The following is a 20,645-nucleotide window of genomic DNA, read 5'->3' as shown; positions in this document are numbered from 1 at the left end:
ATTATATAATTGTAAAAGAGATAATATTAATTTGAATATATTAAACTTATGATTATAGTTTAAATTATTTAAGAGATAATAGATAAACTTTATATATATATTAAATGGTTTAAGATTTAATCTAAAAATATTTTGATATATTAAAAATAATTCAATTCAAATTAATTCCTTTACACTTAATTTATTTAAGTGAAATTTAAACTTAAAATTTAGTCCTTATATTTTAATTTGATTAGTTTTAGTCCTTGTATTTTTCAAATCAATCAATTTTATCTTTTGTACATTTTAAAATTTAAAATTTTAGTCATGATCACTCAAATGATAGCAATTATATATGTTTGGTTAAATTCTGCTATTAGTCTTGGTATTGTGCGTAAAGTTGTAGGTTGAGTTTATGTTATCCAATTAGATCATTATTGGTCCCTATACTTTTCGAATTTTGAAATTTTAACACAAATGACAACCGTTAAATCCGTAACTGGCTTTTTGTGAATAATATGTTTGTTACATTAGATTTTAGAAATAGCAAAACTTAATGAATTTAATAGCTACCATTTAATTAATATTACAATTTCAAAATTTCAAAATTACAATGACTAAAAATAACAAAATTAAAGTAAAATGACTAAAGCCACAACTTACATTAATTCAATGACTAATAGAAAAAAAATAATTAAAAATATTTAACTTGTTTATATTTAAAAAATTAATAAATATTAAATGAAAATAACATGTATATATTTATAAAAAAATTAAAACAATATCGTTAGGTTTAAGTAAATTTAGTTAAGTATTTATAAATATGATGTATTTTAAATAAAATTCAATGGGAGATTTAAGGGGATAAAACGCCGCAAAAAAACATAACTATTAAACGAGATCGTTTTCCTTCCTAAAATGTTTTCTTTTTCTCTTGCTCGACACTAAAACCCCTACAGCATGTTTGGTTGGGTGTATTGGTATAGCCATTACACCCCTAATCGGTGGGCCCCACTTAATCCCCCTTTAATCCTTTGTTTGGTTCAGTGTATTACTATTACGGGTCTAATACATTACAGATCTAATCCTCAAAATCCACCGATTTCTATTCCGGAAGGAAAGCTCAGTTTTGCTGTGTATTAAGTTCTCCCGATTTCTTCTACCCTGTTTTACCCTTCTAACTGCTTCTTCTGATTTCTTCTGATTCCATAACTTTTTCCTTCCTTTCGGCCACCACAACTGCTTCTTCATCATCACTCATCAGCAGACTGCTTCTTCTTCTTCATCCGCTCGCCGATCGCCAGTCATCCGTGTCCATTTTCGGACAACGGTGTCTTGACAGTTCGTATTCCATTGACACCAGTACGAGAGGGGAAGATCTGTGTCGGTGCTTCTCCATTGCCTGACATCCTTATACAAGAAAGGTTTTTTATTTGCTAACATTTTACATTTCATTCTGTTCTCTAAAAAAAATTGAATTTTGACCACACGCCAAGCAGCCCGAGCCCTTCTAGTTTTTAGTGATTACACTTCTCGGCTCCGGGCACTTAGCTCCTTATGGTTAGCCCGACCTAGAAACTGATATTATTTTATTTCATGAAAGCTCAACTTGACTGCATTAATGCTTTGCATAGAGTGTTCTCCCTATTTCACCTTTTGGTACCCATTGACGATTCTTGGATGGTGAAGCATAATGTGAAATGTAAATTTTGGTTGCTGTGGTTTACACTCACTAGCCTATGGAAATGGCAGTAATTTAGACAATTGCTGTATATTAAGTAGGATCTGAGCAAAATGTGTTTGTGATTGTGTGTAGTAATCTCACATGTGAGGCAAATCTTCCAAAACTTTGACCATCTTGTAATCACCTTAAGTGCAATGCTAACTTAGATAGTTCAATGCTTCCAAGTATTTAACCATCCACATATCATATTAGCATCAATTTTCTCTGAATTGGCTATCTCTCTATATTACAATGTCTAATGTAATCAATGATGGAAATGATCCACAAAAGTTATTTACAAGTAACAAGATATTATGAACCACGATGTTGAACTCCCAGGCAGTTGATTTTGCATCTTGCTTGTTCATGAATGTTTGGTCTCCACTGGCCTGTAAAATTTTCGCCTATCCTTCCTTCCTGCAAGCATGAATGTTTGTTCATGAATTCTCAAATAAAAATAACAACTAGCTTGAGGTTAACTAACTGTTAATAATGGCTGATATTAATCAGATAGCTACTGTCTATCATGCTGAAAACTTCTGTAACCTTAACGATGAAGAAATCCGAAAAAAGAAAAGGCTATAAAAGTATATAGAATTATGCAGTTTGTTCAATTTGGTGTTTTAATGATGTTGTACCTTACATTTGTTCCAAAATCTTATTTCTTTTACAGATGTCTGAGTTACTTAATCAGAAGTCTTCTATACAAGGAAAAGTTCATTCAGGGTATCTTAACAGTATCTTCGATTTGAGTGGAAATTGGCTTCATGATGCTACAGACACCAAAACTCTCGCTTTCGATGGTTACTTTATTTCGTTGTACTATTTACACCTTACAGCATTTCCACTTGTTCTAAACGACAGAGTTAAGAAGTCTGTTCCACCTCATTGGGATCCAGCAGCCTTGTCTAGGTAACTTTTCCACATATTGTTTGCACATTTTGGCATTAAGAATCATATGGATTATGCGGATGCTTTTTGAATGAATGAAGAAATAGTACTGGTGACCCTACTTTATAAACGCTTGCCTATGTTAAAGAAAATATATTATTGTTATGCTGAATTAAAGTGGTTCTCAACTGGTTGGGTCGATCATGTGGCCATATGCTGTAAAAATATAGTGTAACTAATTATATGTGGGATGATGAAGGAGCTGCAATATGTGTTTTCAACTTTCTTATGCAATTTTAGCTAATTTCTAAACATTTTTTCTCAAAGAAGTAGGATTCTGTTTATTGATCATTAGATTGAACTTTCGGCATATAAACTGTTACATAATTGTGCTTCTATTGCCTAATTGGAAAATTTTGAGACAAGGATAAGTTACTCTAGTCCATCGTAAAGTTATAAAATTGCTACTGCTATGGTTGTTGTCAATAGTTGTAGTATAATATGCAGTATATATCTAATAATTTGTGTTTTGGTAGGTTCATACAGACATATGGAACACACATAATAGTCGGCATGGCTATCGGTGGTCAAGATTTAATATGTGTCAGGCAAAACTCTTCCTCTACAATTCCTACATCCGAGCTTAGAGGGTATTTGGAGGACCTCGGAGATGTTATGTTTTCAGATGGGAAAAGCCCTTCATTAATACAGAGAAAGTCAAGAGATGGCAAACAAAAAGTATAAGCAACTCATTTATATTTAAGGGCCCTTTCTTCTTTTGTTCGGTAAACACTGATATTTTACTAAATGTCGTATATTTATGTAAGTGCCCGACATCTTTAACCCTATTTTGCAATCAAGCACCATGCAGTTGGCCAGCATTGCAGAAACATCGAGCGTTCGGCACATTGAGGTACTAAGCCATTGAGGGCTTGGTGGTGATTGGCAAAACCCCTTTGCATTCAAACCCCTTGTCCTCTGTCTCTACGGTTTTCTGATTCCAGTTCTTTATTCTTAAAAATTATATCTAAATTTGTTTATTGTGATCGCGATTCTGCTCGTTCTAAATAACTTTCTCATTGACAAAGAAAGTATGTGTCCCATAAAGAACTGCAAAAAGTTCAAAAACAAAGAAAGTAGTGTTAAACCACTAATGAACATGTCTAGAAGTGTGTATATGGTATATGCCCCATGTTTTGAAGTCTTTACTCTTTAGCATGTCTAAGAGAATGTGTATAGTATTTGCATGTTGAATTTTATATAAGCAAATTAAGTCATCAGTTTACTAATGCAGGGAAGAAGCAGATGAGTTGTGCCAAACGCTGGAGGAGAAAGAGGACAGTTTATGTACTGCCTCAGATCAGTTTTCTTGTATCACAATATAATGAACCTTGCTAAACAAGTTATGCGTGCAATTTAGTTGGAGAGGTTTTTGTTAGGTCATGTAAGACTTTCGTTGGTTAAACTATTAGAAATTCAAGAGCAAATTGGGTCCTCTAATATAAAAATGAGCAATTTAGTCCTTATATAATTCGTTTTGAAGCAAACAAGTAACTTTTGAATAGTTTTAATATTTTTCTTATCTAAATGCTCGTGGAAAAAATTGAAAATAAACATGTCTAAAAGTTTAATCATAAAAAATCCATCTTTCTACAGAAAATATAACAAAAAAAGAAGTTAAAATGAACGAAGAAAACAACATTGAAGACCAAAATTGCTTCAAGTCAAATCTAGAAACAAAAATGAAATTGAGAAAATAAAATTTACGTTCTAAATTTTAGAATTCGAAATTGTTGATGCACGAACAATAGAATCCTAATTTGTCAATGGACAGAAAATCACTGATGAGATGAGTTGAAAGGTGCTTTACGGTCGGAAATGGAATACATAATTGGGAATATGAAGAAAAACCCTAATTCATTATGTTGATACAATCATAAGAATATTAATACTAAGAATTTTATTAAATTATATATTTTTGTTAAATTATATTTAATAATAATTATTTTAAATTATATTTTATAGTATTATATATTATGATTTAGTAAATTCATATAAGAATATTGATTATTAAGAATTTTATTAAATTATATATTTAATTATAATATATTTAATAATAATTATGTTTAAATATGATTAAATTATTTATTATTGATATTAATAATCTTATTAAAATTTAAATAACAATAACAATAATCATTTACCAAAACAAATTTATGCTAAGGGTATTCTAATCATTTTAGTTTTTTCCATTATGCTATTACACCTCTATTCCATTCAACCAAACACAAGATTACTATTACGCCTCTATTCCATTACATTCAACCAAACAGTTGATTTGCTATTACACCTCTATTCTAATACACCTCTAATCCATTACACCTCTAATCCAATACACCTCTAATCCAATACAGCGAACCAAACGTGCCCCTAATTTTTTCCCCTAAAATCAGTATCCTCAAAACACCCCAAATCTCCCCCTCTCTGTTGCCCTATTCAATAAAGAAACTCTCCAACAGCAGCGTCTCCGTTGTCTGGGTGTCTCTTGCTTCCCCGACGCCGGAGGAAGAGGTGTGGCTGCTCTCCGGCCGATTAGCAAAGGAGAGTTGCTTCTTAAAGTTCCAAAATCTGCCTTAATCACAACTGACTCTCTTCTTTCAAGAGATGAAACTTTGTCTCTTGCACTCAAAACCCATCCTTCTCACTCTTCTACCCAGGTTTGCTTTTGTGTTTCAGTATTCGATATATGTTTTAATCTGCGTTTCAACCAAACACAATGACTAGACTAAAGCAATTTTTCTATTTTCATTTGCAAGGCAGGTATTCACTGTTTGTTTGTTATATGAAATCGATAAAGGAAAGGCTTCTCCATTGCACCCTTATTTTCTACACTTGCCTCGTAGTTATTCCATACTCGCCGCTTTCGGTGAACTTGAAACGCAAGCCTTGCAAGTTCTGTCTCTTATTTTACCTCTTTTGCTTTTGCTTTTGCTTTCTCACATTTGCTTCACTTGTATTTCTTTTTTCTTTTTTTTTCTTTCTAACCTTGCTATTTATCTCGTTCTTAGGTGGATTATGCCATCTGGGCTGCTCAGAAAGCTGTCACAAAAGCTAAATACGAGTGGGAACAAGCCTTCACTCTCATGAAGGAACTTAAGCTTAAGCCTCCACTTCTCACTTTCAGGGCTTGGATTTGGGCTACTGGGACTGTAAGTTCACAGTGTTTATGCTTCTCTGGGTTTTCTTTTTCGGTTTTTATTTATGTTGGACAACTTCAACTTAGACTGTTATGCACATTTCACACGCATGCGTATGGATAAATGTCTGGATAAACAAGTATACATGGGTTCCTAATTTATCTTCTCGTGTCTCTACTTAACATTTTTCTACATATCATTGCTTTGACAAAGGTTCAGATTATTGCTCGGGACAAAATACCGCAGACTTCCGGAAATAGATGTTATTTATGCAAACATTTCTTAGTATGGATGGTTACGACATCACCCAAAGAAAAGTCTTATCAGTGCATTCTTCTCTAATAATTATATATATACATATCTGTTTCTATAACTATTTGAATGGATAACAGCTGCAGCTTCATATCATGCGACAAGCTAGATCATATGGCTACCTTTTTTTTTTTTCTGTTTTATATATGTGAAGTATGTTTCTAGGTTAATTGCGAATCAATTCGTGTACACTTTGGCTTATGATTTGGTGTCAATTGTTTTTTTTAATGGTGATTTCAATGGAATTATGAATTTCATTCTCATTTTTGGCTTTCTTTTTGTTTGGATAATTCAAGGATGACACAACTTGACGATTTTCAACTCATTTGCAGATGCATCGTAATATTCTGATTTCATTGGAGTTATGATATTTAACTTTAGGAACAAATTCATGAATATGGACTGCGATAAAGTGAATTAATTTTTACTGTTATTTTTCTTTAACTAAAGAATGCTGCTTATTTTATTTTATTTTTAGAAAAACAAATGCTATTTTTAACTGAATTATTGAATGCATGATGCCGTTGACTAGTACAGTTACATTTATGTTTAGCATTAATGAATTGCATTCTTGATGTGTCCCTTTGGCATATGTATATATATAATTATGCATATGTAAGTACACTAGGGTATAATTCTTTGTTTTTTTGGTTAGTTTTTTCTTTTGGAACAATGCCTTGATATTGCAATCTTGGTTTGAGTGTAAGTCGCTTCCTCTAATGTTACTGTGGGATAGTTTGCTTATGTTGTGAATGCTGTGATTACAAGAGTGTCTTTTTGCATATGATTTCCATGACTGTAGTGATTATATTTGGGACTTAGAGTTTTACATACGGTGACAGGATATAATTTTCCTTAAGAATACTAGAAGCTTATCCCTAACATTACATTTTGGAAATGTTATTGTTATATTCTGGTGTTAATCAAAGTGTTTTCTTCCATACATGTGATAACCCAACATGTCAATCTTCTGTGTGCCAAACTCATATGGGTTGCATCATCTTTTCCTCTATTTCTCTTCTTTCTTATCTTTCAATGGTAAAGTGATGCATTGGTGTGTTATACAGCTCTCTTATAGGGTTGAATTATTTACTTGCTCCATCTTTGTAACCTTAGGCTGCTAAAAAGATGCTCCAAATAACATGTTGCACCTAGTTGGACCTTGAAGACAAACTAGCTCTTCTATTCAGCTCCATGTAATTAGTTATTTGATTTGTTGAAGCTATTGGTTGATTTAGATGATTTGATTATGCACTTCCTCAATTTACATATACCCTTGATCATCTCTTCCAAAATGCCTTTTTTAATGCATTCAGATCTTGCATATGTAGTTTGATTTGTTTAGCCTCTGTTACTGAGATTGTCCATTTAAAATTATTTGATGATAAACTTCCCTTTGCCTGTGGTGGCCATATTTTCAGCACTATTGAATTTAGTCTTTTGGTCTATGTCTTGGATCTTTAGGCACTAGATTTGAAGCCAAACTATGTGCGTGCTTGGGCAAACATGGGTATCAGTTACGCCAACCAGGTTTGTTATCTCCTGCACTATTCTCTCATTGTCTTGACATTCATGAAAAGGGAACTGGATTTCTTACTTTATGTCTTCATTTCCTTTTGCATATTAAATTTATGCTTATTAATTAAACAACATAAATGATATTTTTTTGATCTCCTTAATTATTTAGGTCCATCCTACATAATAGTCAAATTTATTAATCAACTAGCCACTATTATTTGCGTGACTTAAGATTGAGTCTGGATTTCAGCAATTTTTAAATGTAGTCAATGTTATTCCAGTATAAAATATAGTTGGTACTAATTATATGAGTGATTACCGATTGATTTTGCCTTTACCGACCGAAGTATGGTATATCGGTAGATAAAAAAATAAATTTTAAAATATAATTTTAGATTTAAAGTTAAATATTTTATTCTTTATTTTGGATTTGTAGAAGATTAAAATATGTCATAAGCCCATGTACGCTTTTAAATTTTGAAATTTACTCCCTATACTTTTATTTTCAAGAATTTAGTTTATCTATTTTTTAGATTTTAAAACAACGTTAATAGTTGGACTTAAATTTTGAATTCGGAAAAATATATGGACTAGATTCTAAATTTTTTAATAGTAGAAGGATTTAAGGCATATTTTTAAATTTTTCGAATTATGGATAGTATGGGATGATCTTATTGTTTAATTTATGGAATACTTTTTTTACTTGTTCATTTTGAAATTGTTTAGTGCTAGATTGTATTTGCAAGGCTTATTAAAAAGTATTTTATATTATTGGTTAATATTTTATATTTAATATTTATAAATATTATATATAATTTTTTTTAAATAACAATAAATATGAAATAAACCAGATAATATTGACTTTATTAATAATAATAAAAACAATCAAATCTATTTAAGTGCATATATTTTTTTAATCAATTAAAATTATTGTTGGTTTGGTTTTGAAGATCACTTATCCACAAAGCATAACTCATTCTATAATCCATCAGATTTATGCTTCTTTTTTTAGTGTTTTTGTTATACTTTTCGGTGTTCAGCCTTATGAAACACTTCTTATATTTGTCTTTTTTAAATCTTTGGATGTTGTCATTTTTTTGATAGTTTATTGCCTGTTATGTGTTTTATTTTTTTCGATTGTGTATTTCCCTTTGATTTAACAACATTTTCTTGCAAATATTTGTATAATTGAATCCTAGAATATATGTGTTTGAAATTTATTGATGTGGTCTGTGAGTTACCTTTTTGTTGTTTTATGCTGTTTATTATGATTTACTAAATAAGAGAACCTAAATTAAGAAAAAAATAGGTGTCTGAAAAAAATGGTAGTTTTAATTATTGTTTCCTGCTTGAAGTTGAATGCTGTCCATATATGACTTTGAATGCTGGAAATTTACAGCATTTAATTTCCTGCTTGAAGTTGATTAAACCATGCTGTAAATGCAAAACATTTATATGCTGTTCACATGCTAAATTAACCATTAGTGAGCTTAAAATTGATCTATTCGAATGTGTTAAATTCATTGTTCAATGTGATGTTATTTATGCTAATGTATTGAGTATATTAAGTTGTGCAATTTGATGTTATATGTGGCGTTAATGTTGACTTGTTAATTGCATATTTTATTATTAATTTGACGTTATATGTGTCATTCATTAACTTTTGTTTCTTTTTTCTCATGTTTGAGTTTTTGTTGGATGCATGGTCCAGGATTAGCTGAATTCATGCATAGTGACGACTTGTTTGAGCTAATTGCTGATCTTAAAGTGTACATTCTATCATTATTTTGTTCTATTTGTATTTTGTTAGATTTCTGGTGTAGTATGATAAGTCCGGTATTTTGTTTGATTGTTATTGATAAACTTTTTATTTGGTGGGATATATATTTATATCATAGATGTTATTCTTCTTTTCAATATTTTGATAATGAATTTTAATTTTTTTATATTTTTCATGACTTTTTATAATTTTATTTTAAATTTTATGACCTTTAGCGGCGTTTGTGTATGCATCATAGATCATTCACATACCAAGGCATTCTCATAGGCTTAGTGTACATACCTGCACAACTCATAACATAACTCAAGTGCATACTCACCAATGACTTACCTCATTGGAACCATCACCAACTCTTTCCTCAGATTACCCGTTGAACACTCGGAATACTAATTGGATACTCGAAAAAAGCTTTGCACATAAGTGCCTCAATTGCAGCTAAAGCTACCTGATATCTCATGACATTAAAATGGTCACTCTTGATCTAGTCATCTAGACTCATAATTCCTAGTGACATGTCGCTTGTATCTTATTCTATTCCTACAGTTCAAACGGGATTTTATCTCGCCTATTAAGGTTTTGTCTTATCATATTTCTATTAGTCACATACACTTAATATTTGTACAATTCATCTAATGATAACATTTAAATACATGTATAGCATGATATTGTTTACATACGAACTTACCTCGATACTACAAAGGTGAAAAAGACATAATCGTCCATAAATTGATTTTCCCTATTTTAAGCCCAAATCATATTTTCAACGTCTAAAACATCACATTTAGCTAATTAAAACAATGTACTAATCAAATTAGTCCATTGACACACTTTGGCAAAATTTATAATTTTTCCCCTCTATTTTACCAAAATTACCAAATTGCCCCTATGCTCGAAACAAGATTTTTATTCAACTTCTTTACTCCTTAAGCCTAGATAAACCATTTTCATAACTATGGCAACTCACAAAAATCATTATTACACACACTAACACTTTATCTTACAATTTAGCAAATTAGCCCTTTTAAAGATGTTCTCATGCAATTTCTTTCACAAAAGTTGTTTATTAGACAATTAGGACTCATAACCTTCCACAAAAACACAAAAAACAACACATTTACGCTCATGGTAAAACCCTAGAATCTTAATCATTTTGCAAACTAGACCCCTCATTTGAAAGCTTAGGCTTTAGGGATTCTAAAAATGTAAAAATCATCAAGACCAAAGATCACTTACTTGTTAGGGCTTAAAATGGCTGAAAGTTTAAAGCTCAAAAACCCCCATTCTTTGCTGCCATTTTCGGTGGAGAGAAGATGAAAAATGAAAGAGAAAATGACAACTTTTTCTTTATTTATTTTATTACCCAAAAGTCACTTTAAATCCTATAAATATGGCTTTTTGACCAATCTTGTCTCCCTTGGCCGGCCACCTCAATAAAAAGGGTCTAATTGCCATTTAAAATCCCCTAATTTTAGTTATCTAGCTATTAAACACCTTTAGGCACTAAAATTCAACTTTTACTTTTTATGCGATTTAGTCTTTTTTCGAAATTGGACTAGAAATTGCTAAAATTAATTTACCAAAACTTACATGCACTTATAAAATTATATTATAACACATAAAATAATATCAAAATAATTTTCTCTGGCCTCGGAATAGTGGTTTCGAAATCACTGATCCGACTAGGCCCAAAATCGAGCTGTTACACTGCCCGTGGACGACACTGTCTTTTTAACACAGCCATAGTGCACACCCATGTGGCCTATCCGTGTACAACTTTGAGCTAAAATTTTAAGTGCAGGGGACACACGGCCATAGCACACGCCCATGGGAGGGAACCGTATGTCACACATGGCTTAGACACACGCCCATGTGTCTAACCATGTGGACTCTAATAGGTTATTTTCCAAGCCTTTAGTCACCCCTTTCTACTACTTGTGCTTAGCGGTTACCAAATTCAAAGCAAAACAAAATTATACACTTGTAAATAATCTTAATTAAACTAGATGTATGGAAACCTCATATCATTGGTTTCATACATGGTAGGTTATTTCCCACTTAGTGTTTATGGGTTCCCATGTCACTTTAATTCATTCGAAATTGGCTCGTTCATGTGACTCATTGCCAATTGGTAACGACCCATCACTTGTAAATAAAACCATGCATAAATTCATAGGTCATATCCTACTTCAATGAACCCAATTTTCATGGCAAGATACAAAGAGATAAACATATTCTTACATGCCTTCATTTGGCAAATCGAATAACACCTATAACAAAATACTCAAAAATACTATACATACCATTGAACAAAACAAACAAAGTCTTTATACCAAAGCTTGTCTAGTTGATAGTGTGTTGACTCTCTAATCGTCTTCCAATCTTTTTGAATCCTTGAGCTCTGTGGGACAGGGAAAAAGAGAGGGGTAAGCATTTACATGCTTAGTAAGCTCGAATAATCGGAAAGTAAACTTACCGAGTAATTAGCATACATCCATATTTAAATCATGAAATCATCAATTATGAAATGATTCCCTATCACATGCACTCAATCAATGAGTTAGTTACGTAACAAAGCATCATGTAATTTATGTAGATGAGCTCATCATTCATCATCTTATTGACATACATCATACTAATCCCGTTGAGTTTCTAGGAAATCTCGATGGAACACCCATTATTCGTCAATTCTTACGAATGATCATTTCACATATATGCACTCCCACGAACCTCACTTCTTACGGCGAGATTACCAGTCCAGGCTAAATCCCCCATATCGTAAACTCATAAGGTGATGCCAGGATTACTAGTTCAGGCTAAATCCCTCGTATAGTACTCATAAGGTGATGTCGGGATTACCAGTCCAGGCTAAATCCCTTATAATGACAAACACCTTTAATGAGCTCGAATCTGAATTACCAGTCCAGGCTAAATTCAGACCCTAATCGGATTACCCGTCCGGGCTAAATCCTTAATGCACACATATTCTTCGGGAGGCTTGATCATTCAAGGAACACCCGTCCGGGTTAGATTCTTTTCATACTTGAGATCACAGATTACCTGTCCGGGCTAAATCCTTACTGCAACACATGCAGGATCTCTTTACACATATCAATGAGGGTTTATCCATCGATTTCCCTTTGTCAACCTCATCCAAGACATTTTTCACATGTTACCATCAAATATGCATTTCTATGATATTTCATGCTAATAATAAATGCAATCATCATGCATTCATAAATCATTCAATTATGCATATTAGGGGTTTACTTTAAGTTATTCGAACTTACCTGGCATTCTTTTCGGAGTTGTGTTTCGGTTATTCCGAAACCTTGCATTTACCTCGATCGACCTCTGAAATTTGTTCCTCGGGGTCTATAACAACAAAATTTAACTCATTAATAAATTACATTATACATTTCAAGCTTAATATCTACCCCGATCCAAATGACCGTTTTGCCCCTAACCTTTCACATTTTTACGATTTAGTCCCTAGGCTCGTAGAATGAAACACATGCACTTTCTATCTTACCCAAGCCTAGCCGAACACTTTTCCTTCTTATGGTAGCCCACATTTTTCATTATTTTTTCATTTCTACCACACATTTACATCTTTTGCAAAATAGTCCCCGTAAGGGTTTTTCATGAAAATCAACTAGGAAAATATGTTTAATACACATTCATCTTTAATATTCCTCTATAATCCATCAAAATACAAGCAACTCATGCATGGGTAAATTTTTAAACATGAACCATAGCATGAAATATGGGTACAAACAGAGAGAGCAAGCTACTGGGATTTCAAAAATACACAGCATGAAAAACGGGGCTTGGGAGCACTTACTATTGAGCTTGGAAAGCTTGAAAACCCTAGCTATGGAAACCCTTGAAGTTTTAGCTGGAAAAGGAAGAGAATGGGTTGATTTTGGTTCATTTTCCCATTTTATTTCATTAAAATACCAAATGACCAAAATGCCCTTAAGCCCTTTCCTTAAAATTCCATCCATGCAAGCCCATTTTTGTCCAAAAACTTAGAATTTGGGCAAATTGCTCTCCAAGGCTTTCTAATTCATAACCCAAAATTTGGGAAAATTGCTCTCCAAGGCCTTCTAATTATAACCCAAAGCAATTTCTTACAAATTGCTTCTAGAATTCAAATTTTGCAATTTATTCAATTTAGTCCCTAATTTCCAATTGAACACCTTACTCAAAGAATTTCTTTATGAATCTTTAACACATGCATATACTCATATTCTAGGCCTTATAATAATCATAAAATAAATATTTTGATGTCAAATTTGTGGTCCTAAAACCACCATTTCGACTAGGTCCTATTTCAGGATGTTACAATTGTTCTAAACAAATTCAACCAACGGAAGAAATTTCTCCCAATTACCTTTGAATTCAAGAATACAATAGTGAAACATATCTTCGAGTATCTGAATCACTCTCTCAGACTAACTGTCTATTTGAGGATGAAACGCTTTGCTGAAAGTTAATTTAGTGCCCAAATCTTTTTGTAACTTACCCTTGAATCTAGAGGTGAATCATGGATCGCAATCAGAAACAATCAACAAGGGCACCTCGTGCAATCTGATAATCTCAAAAACATATAACTCTTCTAATCTCTCTAGTGAAAAATCTAAGTAAACAAGAATAAAATGTGTGGATTTAGTCAAATAGTAGACAACAACCCGAATTGCATCTTTCTTCCTCAACGATAATAGTAAACCGGACACGAAGTCCATGATAACTCATTCCCATTTCCATTCTAAAATCATAACAGACTATAGTAACCTTGAAAGTACTAGATGCTCGACTTTAACCTATTGAAAAATCAAACATTTTGATATAAAATTTGAAATTTCATGTTCCATATTTGGCCACCAGTACATTTGCTTCAAATCATTGTACATTTTATTACTACCAGGGTGAATCGAGTAACGGCTATTGTGAGCTTCCCTCAAAATCTCTTGTTTAACTTCAGAATTCTTCAGAACACACAATCTATTTCAAAAGTTCAAGTTACCATCAACACCAATATGAAATTCTGTACCTTGAAATTTCCCAATTTGCTCTCATTAGCAACTAATTCAAGATCATTTTTATGAGCCTCGTGAATAGGTTGTAAAAACATCGGGCTTGTTTTTAATTCAGCCAAACCAATCCGTTGTTAACCAATGTCAGATGAGTATTCATAATTTTTAAATCAAATAATGACTTTCGACTTAGAGCATCTACAACAATATTAGCTTTTCCAAGGTGATAGTCGATAATCAAATCGTAGTCTTTTAACAACTCCAACCATCTACGTTGTCACAAATTCAGTTCTTTCTGAGACATCAAATATTTCAAGCTTTTATGATCGGTGAAAATGTGACAATTTTCTCTGTATAGGTAATGTTGCCATATCTTCAGGGCAAACACAATAGCTGTAAGTTTCCAAATTGTGTGTCGGATATTTTTTCTTAGGCGGTTGCAATTATCGAGAGGGATAAGCTACCACTTTGCCGCCTTGCATCAAAATACAAACCAATGGCATCGTTATGAATCACAAATTCCTTATTAGACTCTGGTTGAGTTAACATATGGGCTTCAATTAACGTCACTTTAAATGGGTCGAAGCTTTATTGACATTTATTAGACCAAGAAAACTTAATGTCTTTTTGTAGCAATTTCATCAATGGTAAGGCAATGAACGAGAAAACTTTAACAAAACGTATGTAATACCGACCAAACCAAAAAAAATTCTTACTTCGATGATGTTCTTTAGAGGTTTCCAACTTAATACAATTAAAATTTTACTAGGATCAACTCGTATGCCATTTGACGACACTATGTGACCTAGAAACCTGACTTCTTGAAGCCAAAACTCGTATTTACTAAATTTCAAAAATAGTTGTTTCTCGCACAATGTTTGCAAGAAAATGCTCAAATGCTGGGCATGCTCAGTTTCATCTATCGAATAAATCAATATATCATCGATGAAAACAACAAACTTATCTAGATAAGGCTGAAATATTCGATTCATCAAGTCCATAAATATAGCAGGAGCATTTGTTAAATCGAACGACATAACTAAAAATTCATAGTGTCTGTACCTGGTCCTTAAAGTTGTTTTCGACACATTTGAATCTTTAACTTGAAGCTAATAATATCCTAAAAGAAGTTCAATTTTTGAAAACACTGTATCACCTTTTAGTTGATCAAACAAATCATCAATGTGAGGAAATAAATATATTTTTTTAATTATGACTTTATTAGCTGCTGATAATCAATAACAAATGCATCTACCCGTCATTTTTGTTAACAAACAACACTGGCGTATCTTAGGGAGAAACGTTAGGTTGAGCAAATCCTCTATCTGTCAATTATTGCAACTGTGCTTTTAATTTTTTTAATTTAACTAGAGCCATTCTATAAGGAGTGATTAGTATCATAGAAGTTCCCAGTACTAACTCAATAGCAAAGTTAACCTTTTTAACTGGCAGTAACCCTAACAACTCTTTTGGAAACACATCCACAAAATCACGAACAATTAGAACTAATTCCACCTTTGATTCTAAAACTCGAGAATCCAAAATATATGCTAAATATGCCTCACACCCTTTTCTTACAAGTTTTTGAGTTGTCAAAGTAGAAATAATATTGCCGGCACTGTCTATTCTGTCTAATTCAACTATGACTGTATCACCATCCTGACATCTTAAAATAAATTATTTTCATCTATTGTTCATAAGTGCATCATGAAAATTTAACCAGTCCATGCCAAGAATAACATCAAACTCATTAAACGACAACAACATCAAATCAACCAAAAAGTTGCAATGCCGAATTTTCAATGGACAATTTTTACAAAATTTGTCAACTAACACATACTGACCCAGTGGATTAGTTACTATGACCACAGATTTAGTTGACTCTACTGGTATTTTCTTATTTGTTGCTAATGCAGTGCATATATACAAATGATGTAACAACCCGATTCTAGCTAAATCAGGACAGTGGTTTCGGAACCACAAATTCTAGTTCAGAAAATTATTTGAATATTATTTTTTATGTTTATAGCATGTGAATATGTATGTGTGAAAATTTCGTGAAATAATTTTAGCGTTTGAATGTTTAATTCGACGAAAGGACTTAATCGCGTAAAATGCAAAAGTTGCAGTCTATAAGTTAAAAGTGTCTATTTGCTATAAGGCATTAAATGAAAGGTCCTTATGTTGATATCAGACCATTGGTTGTGATAATGGACATTTATGGACATCCATTATAAGTTTTTAATGTTATTTCATTAAGGTTGTTATAGTAAATTGATAAATAATAGAAAATGTAAAAGAATTAAAAGATGAATATGCTATCATCTTTCTTATTCTTCAACATCCATGGCTGAATATATCATTAAAAGAGGAGAATAAGTTTCGGCAATTGCATGAGTAAATTAATGTATGTTTTGAGCTTGGTTTTTAATATTTTTACGTTTTTGTGATTGTTGCTTTAAGTATTAGCTAGCCTGTACCTTAATTTTTGAGTTTGTTAGTGATTTTGAAAAATGCCATTGATGAATCCATGAGTTTTATGATGTTTGATGATGAACTATGCAAGCTTGGTGTTTGATATACATGTTTTGTAAAGTGATTTTTGACAAAAAGTCAATTAGGGATTAATTTGAGAAAAATGTAAATTGGGGAGTTAAATTGTGAAACAAATGATAAATATGGGCTGATATGTGTACTAGGAAAATTCGGCTAAGCATGGGTCACATTGAATTTTTTGAATTTTGTGTATTTATGAAATGGGGACTAATTGAATAAATGTGTAACTTTAGGGGGCTAAAGTGTAAAAATGCCCAAATATGTGTTTGTGGACTAAATTAAAAGATTACATGATTAAATGAGTTGAGTTTTTTATAATATAGATCAAGGTAAGATGAGCCTAGACTTAGATCGAGGCAAGAACAAAGTACTCGACTAATCGACTAGTTTCGTCGTTTTTACGTTCGAGGTAAGTTCATACATGATAAACATTGTAACAATTATGTTTTAAATGATTTAATATCGCATATATTGTATTTATGAGACTACAGTTGAGTATGACAACGAATTGACTAGGTTTGGCACTTAGTGTGCGTTTTAAGATAGCTTCGGCTATGTATAACACTTAGTGTGCGACTTGGAATAGCTTCAGCTATATGTAGCACTAAATGTGCAATACTGAGATGGCTTTGTTTAATGTGATGGCACTAAGTGTGTGACATCGTTATAGCTTCGGCTAATCATTTTTTTGCACAAAGTGTGCGAATTCTTTGAGTATTGAAAGATTTTTGGATGGAATAACATATTGAACAAAGAGGAGAAAATGTAATAAATAAATTCGGGAGAGTACAGGTACATGTGATACCTATGTGGTAGTTGATACTATGTGTATGAAGCTTGATGGATTGTAAAAATATGATAAATGATCATGGGTTAGAATTGATTGATGATATGAAACTTATTATGTTTTTATTAATTGATGAATTGAATATTATGAACTGTCGAGTTATTTAGTACGGACTTACTAAGTTATAAAGCTTACTGTGTATTATTTGTCTGTGTTTTATAGAGTATTAAAGCTAACTTGGACTCAGGGATCGTCGGGAAACGTCATCACATTATCGATCAACTCATTGGTACTTTTGAATATTTGTATATATGGTATATGGCATGTATAGGCTAGTGTCATTTTGGTATGTTTTGAGTTATGATATTAGCCATGAGATTTGGCTTGTAAATGGTGATGTGTATGGCCATTTGAGCTGGCTTGATTTATATGTTGACAAATGATATATGTGATGTTTATAACTTGCCATGTGTTTTGGCATGTTTGCCATGATTATTGGTATGGCTAAAAGGTTGTTCATTTGGTGTAACACCCCAAACCCGGCCCGAACATTATGGCCAAACCCAACTTGTATTTGTTGCTTTCAAAGTGAGGTGTATTTAAAAGAAAAAATATTCCTTCTTGTATGATAACAATTACTTTGCAAAATCTCTTTTCAGTTGCGAAAGCTTTATTTAAAACAGATGATCTATGAAACCTGTCATTTAAAACCTGAGTTGCGGAAACATAGTATTTAAAAACAGTTATGGTTTAGGAAAACCATGTTCTACTTCTAACAAATATAAAGCATAAAAATAATAATAATCCTAATTTGAAATAATAACCAGAGGAATGACCTTATTACATCCCGGACTAAATTAACTTAAAATACTAGAAATTATATGTTTAAGAAAACAAGTCCAAGTTGTCTTGCTAGCTAGCCACCTCGGAGTCCCTCCTACCGTCGAACCACCTACTGAGGATCACTTGAGAAAAATAAAAGAGGGGGTGAGTTTAGGAAAACTCAATGTGTACAACCCTCATCAATCGTAAAGCATGCATCACATCAATTTGGACCTAGGCCCACTAAAATAACGGTGGCACTTAGGCCTTAACCTATGGTAGCCTCAGTTGGGCCTAAGCCCATGTCTCAATCATAATCAGTTTATGCAATGCACAAATACCAATCCAACCCTGCACTCCTTATCCCGTCAAATCCTACACTCCTGTGGAGATTTAATCGACCCACCCATTCCTACACTCCTGATGTAGCCCGGTTGCGAAACTACCTAATGTTGCAGCAAAGCTGCTAATCATATATTGGGCTTAAAAAGCCATCGGTGGATCCACGGTCTTCAAGCAACCATGCGATCCTCATATACTTCCTCCGTTCCATAATTCCCAACCCATATGCAACCTAAACAGAATATCATAGGAATGCAGCAGGTATACATGTAACATCCATAAATCTTACATTCCACATATAGGGGTATTTTAGTCATTTCTTCCCTTAAGGGCATTTTTAGTAATTTCTCTTTATTATGGGTTTATTACCTACCTTGGCCCGTTAACAAGTCCTCGCTGGCTAAAGTGAACAGATACTATGCACTAGGTAGGATTCCAGAGAAGAGGAGGCAAGTCATTAAGACTGCTTAAGTACCAAGCTCTCTCTAGATCCAATCCTAGACAGGCATATACCCATTGCCACACCTTAACCTTATGACTCGTCCACGGTTGCAATTAATTAATTATTTAAGTTTTATACTTGATTGAGTAGTTACCAAAAACTAGGTCCACAACCCTTTACTAAACGCTAACAGATCCATACTTATTCATTTGGCCCATTTAGGCCTAATCTCATTCATATGGCCCATTAGACTCAAATCACTTTCATATGACCCATCGGCCCCAATCACATTCATATGGCCCATCGACCCCAATCACATTCATAGTCATGCAATCATACGATTTTCCATCACTTAGTATTAAATTGCCAATTTTGCCTATTATGGGCCCTACAGACCATCGAGCCCATTTAGCCCATTCTGGCCCGATTGGCCAATACACGGCCCAAGCCCATGGAATCGCTCATGGGGCCTCTGATAACCTATCGGTTTCCCTCTTACGAGTGTTCGTGCACTCGCAAGACTATTGTAGCCAAACTTCCGGCCTTTCAGCATTTCGGCTTTTCGGCATTTCTAGATTTTGCCGATCTACTCTGTGTGTGTAGTGTATGTACACACCTGGTACTAAACATGCTACGATCTCCATAACCATGAACCTACAAATGATATCACTCAATGATTAATCACACACTTATCAAATACGATCACCAAAAGTCAAAAATCTCACATTTGCCTTACCTTGAACGACAAGCCTTACAGACCTTCCTTGATCACTAATCACGAGTATTCCTTAAATTTGCATCAATCTTAATCATTAAGAACTAACCAACAAGTGACTCGCAATCATCTTAAGTCACTCTTAAAACATCCATGACCATTCGGCCAACCTTAACCAATAAAAGAGGAACACTTACCCAAACGCCAAAACGCCTAAGGAGCAATTCAGCATAGATCTGAAATTCAAAATTTGATACTAATCCCCTAACAAAACCGATTTAGAAAGAGTGAGGAGAGAAGAAATTGGTACCAGGAAAACTGACTAAAAGAGCAAAGCACCTACACAAGAATCGGGCGAAGTAGAGGGAGTAGTGAAGGCACATAGGGTCTTCAACCAAAGAGGTATTTGGCTTTTGATATTTGTATGGTGAAAGAGGTTATTAGGCACAAATAAGAAGAAGAGAGAAAGAAATCGGCTAAAACCAAAGGTGAATTAAAAGAGAATTTGAGAAGAGAAAGAATGGAAAATCGGCAAGCAAGGAACA

General features: G+C 33.1%; 2 protein-coding genes across 3 annotated transcripts; both read left to right on the top strand.

Moving 5' to 3' along the window:
• Nucleotides 1-1,332: 1,332 nt before the first annotated feature.
• Nucleotides 1,333-3,936, top strand: LOC107946593 (MACPF domain-containing protein CAD1). 2 transcript variants are annotated; one of them, XR_005899387.1, is made up of 5 exons: nucleotides 1,333-1,403; nucleotides 2,376-2,614; nucleotides 3,130-3,378; nucleotides 3,465-3,506; nucleotides 3,888-3,936. XR_005899387.1 is itself a non-coding variant. In XM_041074289.1 (3 exons), exons 2-3 carry the CDS (start codon nucleotides 2,376-2,378, stop codon nucleotides 3,335-3,337), a joined length of 447 nt encoding a protein of 148 aa, XP_040930223.1. In that variant the 5' UTR covers nucleotides 1,333-1,403; the 3' UTR covers nucleotides 3,338-3,362. The 2 variants fall into 2 exon arrangements, 1 of the variants encoding a protein (XP_040930223.1); XM_041074289.1 differs by lacking the exons at nucleotides 3,465-3,506; nucleotides 3,888-3,936 and having other exon boundaries at nucleotides 3,130-3,362.
• A 41-nt stretch (nucleotides 3,937-3,977) lies between these two features.
• On the top strand, nucleotides 3,978-18,408 carry LOC107944955 (protein SET DOMAIN GROUP 40). Its single transcript, XM_041075941.1, has 6 exons — nucleotides 3,978-3,995; nucleotides 5,047-5,310; nucleotides 5,414-5,545; nucleotides 5,662-5,802; nucleotides 7,567-7,632; nucleotides 18,002-18,408. Exons 1-6 carry the CDS (start codon nucleotides 3,978-3,980, stop codon nucleotides 18,113-18,115), a joined length of 735 nt encoding a protein of 244 aa, XP_040931875.1. The 3' UTR covers nucleotides 18,116-18,408.
• Nucleotides 18,409-20,645: the final 2,237 nt, after the last annotated feature.

This window comes from Gossypium hirsutum, chromosome A08 (genome assembly GCF_007990345.1).
Source record: "Gossypium hirsutum isolate 1008001.06 chromosome A08, Gossypium_hirsutum_v2.1, whole genome shotgun sequence".
Taxonomy (NCBI): domain Eukaryota; kingdom Viridiplantae; phylum Streptophyta; class Magnoliopsida; order Malvales; family Malvaceae; genus Gossypium; species Gossypium hirsutum.
The sequence above is the reverse complement of the archived record's forward strand: the minus strand, read 5'-3'. Positions and strand labels throughout refer to the sequence as shown.

Bases quoted from the DNA above. Each gene is read 5' to 3' on its own strand.
- LOC107944955 (XM_041075941.1), top strand. The intron at 5,803-7,566 runs GTAAGTTCACAG...TTGGATCTTTAG, and splicing joins GGATTTGGGCTACTGGGACT to GCACTAGATTTGAAGCCAAA. The intron at 7,633-18,001 runs GTTTGTTATCTC...TGTGTTTTATAG, and splicing joins GTATCAGTTACGCCAACCAG to AGTATTAAAGCTAACTTGGA.
- LOC107946593 (XM_041074289.1), top strand. From the start codon at position 2,376: ATGTCTGAGTTACTTAATCAGAAGTCTTCTATACAAGGAAAAGTTCAT. The intron at 2,615-3,129 runs GTAACTTTTCCA...GTGTTTTGGTAG, and splicing joins GATCCAGCAGCCTTGTCTAG to GTTCATACAGACATATGGAA.